Source organism: Procambarus clarkii, chromosome 55 (genome assembly GCF_040958095.1).
Source record: "Procambarus clarkii isolate CNS0578487 chromosome 55, FALCON_Pclarkii_2.0, whole genome shotgun sequence".
Taxonomy (NCBI): Eukaryota; Metazoa; Arthropoda; class Malacostraca; order Decapoda; family Cambaridae; genus Procambarus; species Procambarus clarkii.
In genome coordinates, this window is record NC_091204.1 from 14,949,856 (window position 1) to 14,961,534 (window position 11,679).

Here is an 11,679-nt window from a genome sequence, read left to right on the forward strand (position 1 = left end):
GCGCCTTAGGCAAGAGCCAGGCTCCATCACTCAAGAGCCGTTACCGCCGCCCCACGCCCCCGGGCCGCCCCGGCGGACCACCCGGGCCACCACCCACCCTAATTTGACACCGGAGTGGCCCGCCCTGTTAGAATATCTCCATTAACAACGTCACTTCAGTTTCTGATTAAGCTATTCACAGGCCCCTTTGATATGCCGGTCTCTCCTCCCCATTGGCCAATTGATAATCCCCTAACCAATCACAGACCGGCGTCGCGCTTGGGTCCTACCCCGAGAAAGCCTGTAGCCAATAGGGAGATAGCGAGGGCGGGGCTTGTAAGGGTTCCGCCCAATCACGCGCGGCGGGCGCCGCGTGTGGCCGGCGGGGCGGGGCGTGTAGAGAACGGCTGGCGGCTTAGATCAAAAGGCAGCCATTAGCCTTGTGAAGGCGCTCCTCTGTCATTAACCAGTCGACCAGTTGGCACATCTTCATCGCCCGCGTTCGAACCCCCGAGTGATTACTCTCCGCCTCATGCCTCGACCAGCATCAGTCTGTCGGTGACCAGCGAGTAGAGAGGAGGGCAGTTGCTGGCGCTCTGATTTTGTGGCGAAGTTTGGGACTATCCGCTCGCTGTGGGTCCTAGGAGCGCGCTGTGGGGGTCCTAGGAGGACGCTGTGGGGTCCTAGGAGAGCGCTGAGGGATGGAAATACGGGTAGAGTGCGTGGCTAGGATGGAGGATAGTGACACACCCGCCTCTCCCCGTGAGCTGCGGCCGACAAGTCCTTGTGAGAGTGAAATTAGTGTCGGGTGCGAAGCGCGGCAAGATGATCGTCCCTCTCCTATGGACATGACCCACACGGACGACGATGACGATGAGGACGACACAGAGCCCCAGTCCCCATCCACCTCGCGGGGGGCGCCGTCCCCGACGCTATCCTCAGGATCCCTACACACCGAGTCATTCACCTACCTATCCGACGACGAATATTTCAGACCACTCAAAAGACTAGCCATGTCAAGCACGTCGCCGCCGCTGCCGCAGCCGCAGCCGCAGCTCCTCTCCCCGCAGGAGGAGGAGGAGGAAGAAGAGGAGGAACCCAAGCCTCCTACACCCGAGCCGCAGCCGCAGGAGCCGCAGGAACCCGAAGGACTCATGGGCCGAGGCGGAGACATAGCAATGGACCAGAAACAAGCAGCAGGATTAAGATCCTTCTCTATCCTCGACATCCTATCCTACAAGCCGTCAAGACGGAAGTCGTCGGTTCCTGTCAAGATTGTACGCCCTTGGGACACGCGGGAGGAAGGGGTCGCCGACCCCCCTGCCAAGTCGTCGAGCCAGAACGACAAGAAAAGCTCCAGTAACGACAAAGGAAGTGCTCTTGATGCGCTCTTTAAGATGACCAATAAGACACTCGACAACCTCAATAAGGATGAGAAAACTGGTGAGTGACCTACCCACAATAAGACCTTTTGTTGTAGTGGTGTTGATCTTGCAATGATCTTGCCAGTAGTGTCGTTGATCTTGCAATGATCTTGCCAGTAGTGTCGTTGATCTTGCCCAATAGTGTTGTTGATATTGTAGCCTACACCACACAAGCTTATGCTGTCGACTAAACTTCAGATTTCCTGTTGAAATTGCACTGCAGCGGAAAGGTGATTAGACGTTAATCATCGTGTCTCTGTTGTTAAGAAAACAGTTAAGAAAACGGGGCCCCTGTTTACCCCCTCCAGTGAGGCAAACACACAACTGTTAAACCCTGTCGTTAACATGTCAGCGAATCAACACAGCGTCGGTGTAACAGTTTAAGCTGTTTGACAGCATTAAGTTGACATGACAGCATCATGTCAACCTCTTGACAGCATCATATCTAAGCAGAAGAGATGCATCCCAAGACCAAGAGCATCATGTCAAGTCTCAAAGATAAACAAATAATTTTATTAAGACTTCAAAGCATATGTAGATTACCTGAACAAGGTAATTCTATACCGTGGAGAGGTCTTAAAGTAATTCCAAGATTACCTGTAACACTCTTTGTCTTAAGAAACAAACCGGAAGCCGCATTTTTTCTTCAGAATCCAGTATAAGGCATCATGACCTTAAGAAAAATATTTAATGTCTTTGTCTTAAAGAAACTATTAAGATTAATGCTTTTATAAAATATTTAGAAATTCTTTCACCGGTATAACTGGTTCAGAACTGGTCCATCACGTGTATAATACACTGATGTTGAATTTGGGTCATGGGAGACATGATTACCACGTGCAAAATTATAGGAGAATTGTTAGTATTGATGTTGAATTAAATTATACGTGGGGAAAATACACAAAATACTCTATAGAATCTAGGAGAAATGGATAAAATTCACAGCTATAAAACGGAAATTTTCGTGTGTGTGTGTGTGTGTGTGTGTGTGTGTGTGTGTGTGTGTGTGTGTGTGTGTGTGTGTGTGTGTGTGTGTGTGTGTGTGTGTGTGTGTGCGCGTGTGTGTGCGGGTGTAATGGTAGAGGGGGGTGTATAAGCCTGTCACTCATATTATATATATATCTATATATATATATATATATATATATATATATATATATATATATATATATATATATATATATATATATATATATATATATATATATAATGTATATATATATATATATATATATAATGTATATATATATATATATATTAGCTAGAACTGCCTACTTGGTCTAATAAGCAAAGCCCGAATTGCCCAATAGGCTGAAAAAAATTCGTTATTTTCAACTATTGCATCCCAGATTATTTTATTTTTAACAATAGTTATATATTATATCAAGAACATTAATTACTGACTCAGTTCTGATAGGATAGATTAGGGCATGGCCAAATTTCTGTTTTGACTCAAATTATAAATTTTTGTTTATTTATGTACGTTATGGAAAGCTTTAATCATTCAATAAAAAAATTGAAAAACTATATTTTAGAAAAATTGGGCTTGTTAGGCAACTTAGCCTATTAAGGACAACATATATATATATACCAAATCTGCATAAATAATTTTTTGTTTACAAGAAAAATCACTTCCCCCCCCCAAAAAAAAAAAAAAAAAAATTACAGATATATATTGTGATTTGTGAGACATGTAAAAATCACTCACATTAATATGTACATCTCTAATTAAATCCCCCCCCCCCCTCACTCACGGTAGGGCAACGGTCTCGCTTCATGCAGGTCGGCGTTCAATCCCCGACCGTCCAAGTGGTTGGGCACCATTCCTTTCCCCTCGTCCCATCCCAAATCCTTATCCTGACCCCTTCCCAATGCTAAATAGCCATAATGCCTTGGTGGTGCTTTCCCCCTGGTAATTCCTTCCCTGCCCGGAACCCCCCCCCCCTTAGTTTACATATCATATCCTCCGGGCTAGTATACTCGCTGGCCCTCCCAAGGTATACCAGTGCCACTCCGATATACCTCATGCCGCTGAAGTAAACTCCTGTGTTCACTTAATATATTGTGTCGATACTATGAGTAATCGATGCATTGTGTAGACCCCACAGTTTACAGTTTACAAAGGCGGAATTCCCGCGTCTCGCTTCAGATTTACGACCCAACACCTCTTCCATCTTTCTTTTTTAAATAATTAATACATTTTTTAAATAATTTTGGCAAAATTTAAATTAAAAAAACTGTAATTCGAAATATAATTTAGATTATGTTAACTTAAATCAATAGGATTATAATTTTTTAATTAGCTTCAATACAAATATAGAGAAAACAAAGTTACTTTTATTAATAAAAAGTAAGACCAATGCTGCAGAATTAATAATAATTTTTTTTAAACATTTGTCAATAAAAGTTTTGCCTAATATTACTGATTAAACTGAAAAAAAAATTATTAGAATTATTATTGTACAAGAATGTAACAATTCTTGTATATATCTCAAAAAAAAAAAAAATTGTCCCCATTTATAAAATAAATTATTATTATATTTAATAATTATAGCCCCTATCGCATTATTATTCTGCTTTACTAAAATTTATTAATTAAAGTAATCCCAACATTTAAATTCACTATGATCAATGAATTATAATAATCTTTACTATTTCAAGTAGGAGCAATTATTTCAATTAGCAAGAATTATAGCTTCTCTATTTATAATTTTATTTTCAATAATAATGATAATAAAATAGCGCGTTATCAAGTCTTTTACATTATTATAAATTGCATATATATTTACTACTATTATTTTCCTGTTTTTATATTTTTATATTATTTATAATTAAAAATATTTTATTGTCATAGTAATAATTTTAATGGTCAATTATTATCATCAATTTTGCAATTATTATTTTAGTAATATTTGAATAATTTATTTTCATTGTTATCATCATTATTATATTAATATGATAGCTTTACTTCTATTAATTACAAACGTATACAACAAATAAAGCGAAAATACATTGATAAATACAACAATTAAATACGCAAACAATAAATAAACCAATGAACAATTCTGAATAAAAATTATACAATTTAAAAAATTATACAGTTCTAGCAAGCAAATAATTTTTTTTAATAATAATAATAATAAAATAATTAGTAAGGTTCGATCACGTTATCAGTAACTTTAAATGAACATCATTAGAAGAACTTTTCTCTATGTTCTTCCTCTGTTCTTCCCCTCTCACTTGCTGTTAATAAAGGCAACAGAATGCTGCTTCTGGAGGCTTTCCTTATTAAGGTCACTCAATAGCTTAGTCGAGTGAGCTTCACACACACACACACACACACACACACACACACAAGGTGTTCACTGTTCAAGCCTCCTACAGCCCAGGTGAATGGATTATTATTGCTAATTACAATTACATATATAGTTCACTAAAATAAAATATGTACAAGAATGTAACAACTCTTGTATATATCTCAAACAAAAATTAGTAATAAAATAAACTAATTATAGATAAATTGACCAATAATAATTATATTAAATAGAAGTAACAAGAATTATGGTATAATAAATTATTATACAATATTAAATATACAATATAATAATAATTATATAATATAAAACTTATAATTATAATGACGTTAATAATTTGTTAATAAAATTTGACGTTAATAAAAATCAAAATAACCTAAATTATTTAACGATAACTACTATAAAAGACAAAAAACATATCAACAGCAATAATAGGATTCGAACCCTTGACTTCAGACGTGATCTTAAATATAATCTTAGTAACACCTCTTTGCTGAATTCCTCTTTTAATATGTTTTTTTATTTTTTTCACTGATTTTATTGTTTCCTGGAGTGTGCGGGATGGATGAGAGAGTCGTGTAGTTAACCAATCGTGTGTGTGTGTGTGTGTGTGTGTGTGTGTGTGTGTGTGTGTGTGTGTGTGTGTGTGTGTGTGTGTGTGTGTGTGTGTGTGTGTGTGTGTGTGTGTGTGTGTGTTTTGTCTGGAGACATGTTGGATTTCATGTTGAGAATTATTGCAATAGTTCTCAAAGCTTGTGAGAGATGCTTAAGACAATGATTTAGGGAACGCGTTTGACTAGTTCAGGTTCAAAACAAGGCATATGCACACACACACACACACATACATACATACATACATACATACATACATACATACATACATACATACATACATACATACATATGCGCGAAAGCACACACACATCAAAGAGCCAGAGCTCATCCACCGCAAGCACAACTAGGTGAGTACACAAGGCTAGACTGGCTAACATCAGAACAGCCTTCAGGAACCTGTGTAAGGAATCATTCAGGATCTTGTATACCATATATGTAAGACCAATCCTGGAGTATGCGGCCCCAGCATGGATCCCGTACCTTGTCAAGCACAAGACGAAGCTGGAAAAAGAACAGAGGTATGCCACTAGACTAGTCCCAGAACTAAGAGGCATGAGTTACGAGGAAAGGCTGCGTGAAATGCACCTCACGTCGCTGGAAGACAGGAGAGCTCGTAGAGACATGATCACTACCTACAAAATTCATAGAGGAATTGACAGGGTAGATAAAGATAAACCATTTAGCACGGGTGGTACTCAAACCAGGAGACACAGGTGAAGAATGAGTACCCACATGAGCCACAGAGACATTAGAAAAAACTTTTTCAGTGTCAGAGTAATTAACAGGTAGAATGCATTAGGCAGTGATGTGGTGGAGGCTGACTCCATACACAGTTTCAAATGTAGATATGATAGAGCCCAGTAGGCTCAGGAACCTGTACACCAGCTGATTGACAGTTGAGAGGCGGGACCAAAGAGCCAGAGCTCAACCCCCGCAAGCACAACTAGGTGATTACACACACGCAGATGACCCTAGAAAAATAAACCTTATGCTAGAAATATATGAAACTTTATACGTATGTAATACCAACTCTTGAGTATGCAACTCTGGCATTGAAACAGGCGGCAAGGCTGGTCCCAGAATTGAGAGGAGGCAGGACTTGTGGAGATATAGTAACAACATATAAGATCCTCAAAAAGAGATTTGGCAATATGGGAAAAAATATCAATCTTTACAATGGAAGTGAGACGTTGATAAATGGTAAAGCTTAAACTGGCAACAGATAATTGGTAAAACATATAAACTTAAGACTACAAGACCATTTAGATAATTACAGTCAGGTGTATACACACCTGTGTGTTGCCTTTCCTATTTATTTATCCATTTGCTCCTCTCCTTTTCTATTTCTGTTCTTCTTTCTAAGCTTTCTACTGCTTCTCTTCCTCCTTCTCTTGATTCCTCTTTCCGTTATTTTATTTTCTGATATTCTTTCTTCATCCTCTTGTTCTTCTCCCTCTTCCAGCTCCTCCTTTAACCTCCTACTCAGGCTTCTCTTATTTTTGCACTTTCTCCTCCCTTTATTCTTCTCTACCACAAAATCGTCTTTCTATTTCTAATGTCCTCTCTATCCTCTTCCATTTTCTATCCTCTTCCATTTTCTATCCTCTTCCATTTTCTAGTTGCTTCTCCTTTTCATTACTCATCGGTGTCCTCTTCCTTTCCCATTTCCTATTCTTCTCTTTCCCATTATGCACCTCTCCTATAGTCCCTGTCCCTCTCTCTCTCTCTCCCCTTTCTGTTCCTCCCTTTTCCCCCTTTCTGTTAGTTTTGAGGCATCTTCGGCCAATCCTATTTCTCCACTACTTCGGGTTCTCATCCTATTCGACCATTCTTCAGCACAGATGTGAATCTTTTGTCTTTCCTGCAGTCAAGCTGTTTCTCCAGTCAAGCTGTTTCTCCAGTCAAGCTGTTTCTCCAGTCAAGCTGTAACTCACCAAGCTGTCCCACCTCACCATCACTCTACCCCCTTTTTCTAACTCACTATCCCACTCATAATTCTTCTTTCACAACCACCTACAACACAACACTTATGGGGCTAAGACAGTCACATCCATACCGGTAGAAGTGTAGGCCTGGGTGTGGGTAGCATAGGGAGGAGTGTAGGCCTATATGAAAGAGTAAATTATGTTTATAGGAAACATGCTCTGGTGGAGCACCTTAGGGTATGGTGGAGCACCTTAGGGTATGGTGGAGCACCTTAGGGTATGGTGGAGCACCTTAGGGTATGGTGGAGCACCTTAGGGTATGGTGGAGCACCTTAGGGTATGGTGGAGCACCTTAGGGTATGGTGGAGCACCTTAGGGTATGGTGGAGCACCTTAGGGTATGGTGGAGCACCTTAGGGTATGGTGGAGCACCTTAGGGTATGGTGGAGCACCTTAGGGTATGGTGGAGCACCTTAGGGTATGGTGGAGCACCTTAGGGTATGGTGGAGCACCTTAGGGTATGGTGGAGCACCTTAGGGTATGGTGGAGCACCTTAGGGTATGGTGGAGCACCTTAGGCTCTGGTGGAGCACCTTAGGCTCTGGTGGAGTACCTTAGGCTCTGGTAGAGCATCTTAGGCTCTGGTGGAGCACCTTAGGCTCTTAAAATATAAAGTAGCCAATGAAGGAAAAAAGAAATAAGGGAAAAAACATTGAAAATGATGACAAAGTGAGATGCTCATGGTGCCGGGCCCGGAAGCTGAGGCTCAACCCCCTCTCAAGCACAGATGTATGAATATAGAGGCGAGTTCAAATACGCATATACTATATATATAGTAGTTTCAAAGCGTTATACGACAAAGAGTTCTGGGAAGACGGGACACCACGAGCGTAGCTCTCATCCTGTAACTACACTTAATTACACACACACACACACATACGTGTGTTCGGAAGGCGGGGCTTAGGAGCTCAGCTCTTGCCTTCAAGCACATCTAGGCGAGTTCAAACAGGTACAGACAGACGCATCTACATAAATATTGAAAATTCTGAGTCTACGAATGGAATATACGGTTTTGGGAAGCCCGGTAAAGTTTTCCTTAGTTTCCTATTGTAGTATACCTGCGGTAGAACATCCGAGTATACCATACGAATGTCTTGACGGCAGGGGGGACAGTTTACCAACGTTTTACCCCCCTGGAAATGCCTCAAGAAAAATAAAGTCAAGATTGAAAATTACGACAAATCGTAGCTAAAATGAATAACATTCACAGTAACTTTTCGCAAATTATACATAATTATATAATTATACACACAATTATATGTGTGTGTAATTATATAATTATGTATTATATACACACAATTATACATTTATGTATAATTTTCGAAAAGTAGGTAAAAAATCCAACATCGGAAATTAACATACAATACTCGAAATAGCCGACCTAGGTGTAGGTATACTTTCGTGTGTGTGTATGTTCGCATATTCGAACGTTATTAATGATAATGTTCGGAATGTATGCAGTTCTTATCAATGTTGAAAAACAGTTCTTCCGATCTTTTGTTTCTCTCCAGTGATGTTGAGAAGTCAGCAGTCATGTTATAACTATATAATGTTATATAGTTATGTTATAACTATAACTAATGTTAATTATAACATTATAACTATAGGCACTATAGTGAATAAGGGAGGAGGGGGACCAGGAGCTTGAGCTCACATCTCAAAGATAGGCAAGCAGGCTGTCCGAAAAATATATGTATATAAAAACGTAGGACCTAATCTTTAAATCTAATCTTTACATCTAAAACCTAATCTTTAGCTTTTATCAACCACAGATGGATTTCTGACATCGTAAAATATATATATATATATTGAGACTAAATATATTTTAAAAATAAATATAAAATATACTAATATGCTAAAAAATATATATATATTGTATATATAAAATATATATTATATATATATTTTTTCAGCTATTTTACACGTTCAAAATTGGGTTGATATAATTTAATCAATGGATGATTTTTATAGATAATACGAATTTCAGAAATATCTCATTTGACATAAATCTCACACAATCACCTTCTGATTACATATATTTTCGCGAGATTGACTTAATCAATTTCTTGGAAAATGAAGAATCTATAAGTCACACACAAATGAGATTACTTTCCCGAAAAGCGGTGATGGGAAGATATGAATGAAAAGTTAAGAATTCAATGGCGTGAGTCTCTATTGCATGAAATTTGCATGAATTCCCAAGTTCCAGCTGTGCTCCTTTGCCGGGTAAATCCACTACGGGCTCACCATAGCCCGTGCTACTTGCAACTTTCTGTTCCGAATCTAAATTTCGAGTTACTGCCTCGCTGCGTTGTAGAATAGATTGGGCTTGATTCGCCCTCGGGTCAAAATATGAATTCCTGTCAAAAAATGAGCTATACGTAGCAAATATAATTCCAGATGATATGTAACCCGGATATATAGGAGGGATAATGTGAGGCTTAATACCTAGCTATCGTAGGGGAATGGAAGGGGGAGGGGGGGAAAGGAGGGGGGGGGGGAATTAGCCCCCAAAACCCCCCCCCCCCATGCAATGACAAATGACGCTAAAAACCTCGTAACTAAAGTTCTCTGTAATTTGTAAAACTTATCAATCGCATTTCCAGGTAGCGATATCGTAAACGGTGGGTTCCAGGTATATAGCGAGGACGGCTCGCCGCCTTATGGAAAACTTCTCATAAAGTGAGTTGGTTTATTTCCCCTCTGATCGTCTAGTGGGTTCGCTATTGGCTGGTTCAGTCTCGTTTGAAGTAGGGGGGGGGGGGGGGGAGATGGAGGCTCCTCCCCCCCCCCTTTTCGTATACAGAAGCGATTTGGTATTGTTGTGGGGGAGGGATATAGTTTATGTTCGGGTATATACGAACACACACACACACACATAGGTGAGGCTGGAGGCTGACTCCATACACAGTTTTCAAGTGTAGATATGATAGAGCCCAATAGGCTCAGGAACCTGTACGCCTGTTGATTGACGGTTGAGAGGCGGGACCAAAGAGCCAGAGCTCAACCCCCGCAAGCACAACTAGGTGAGTACAACTAGGTGAGTACACATCCCTCCCACCCCACCAACCTCCAATAAGCTGTTGATGCTAAAACCAAAAAAAGTTTCGAACCCTCATTGATCAGGTATATACCAAACATGCAGACCGTACACACCTGGAGCCCACGCTACACATCTGTCCCCCCCCACAAAAGTCATATATATATATATATATATATATATATATATATATATATATATATATATATATATATATATATATATATGTCGTACCTAGTAGCCAGAACTCACTTCTCAGCCTACTATGCGAGGCCCGATTTGCCTAATAAGCCAAGTTTTACTGAATTAATATATTTTCTCTAATTTTTTTCTTATGAAATGATAAAGCTACCCATTTCATTATGTATGAGGTCAATTTTTTTTTATTGGAGTTAAAATTAACGTAGATATATGACCGAACCTAACCAACCCTACCTAACCTAACCTATCTTTATAGGTTAGGTTAGGTTAGGTAGCCGAAAACGTTAGGTTAGGTTAGGTTAGGTTGGTTAGGTTGTCGAAAAAACATTAATTCATGAAAACTAGGCTTATTAGGCAAATCCGGCCATGCATAGTAGGCTGAGAAGTGAGTTCTGGCTACTAGGTACGACATATATATATATATATATATATATATATATATATATATATATATATATATATATATATATATATATATATATATATTGTAATGTATCAAGTAGGAGACAAAGCGACTTTTAAAGATAAGCAATACAATATGTTAATATATTACAACTCAAGCTGTGAGAAAATTAAAAAAATAATTGTCAATAATTACGAACTTTTGGTGTGCAATTATTGGTAATTCAGTAGTTAGGTAAGTTTGTGGTATCGCTGTCTGGAAATGTCTAAAGGCAAGGATAACGACAGCTACCACGACTCGCGAGCGACTTCACTACCACAATCTACAACAACTTCTCTACCACAATCTACGACAAGTCACTACCAATCGACATAACTCTGAATGTCACAATCAGCAACAGTTCTAGCACAATCTAACGACAATTAGCAATTCGTAAAAAACAATTCTGAGACCACAATCCATAGAACAATTTAATTTCGAGATAACACGACAAATATTGTTCTATAACAATTCCTTAAATAATTCTGGAGGACCTCGATCTTCACCCTTTGGGACCGTCCCTTCATCCTTGGGACTGTCCTATCACCCCTTGGGACCGTCCTATCACCCCTTGGGACCGTCCTATCGCCCCTTGGGACTGTCCCTTTATCCTTGGGACTGTCCTATCACCCCTTGGGACCGTCCTATCACCCCTTGGGACCGTCCTATCACCCCTTGGGA

The 11,679-nt window shown here is 39.5% G+C and overlaps 1 protein-coding gene across 1 annotated transcript in view; it reads left to right on the forward strand.

Moving 5' to 3' along the window:
* Positions 1-467: 467 nt before the first annotated feature.
* LOC123754913 (barH-like 1 homeobox protein) overlaps positions 468-11,679 on the forward strand; it is a 28,850-nt gene continuing 17,638 nt past the window's right edge. The window contains exon 1 of the mRNA XM_045737258.2: positions 468-1,422. Coding sequence (XP_045593214.1) covers positions 681-1,422 — 742 coding nt within the window. The 5' untranslated portion in view covers positions 468-680. The remainder of the gene's footprint in view (positions 1,423-11,679) is intronic.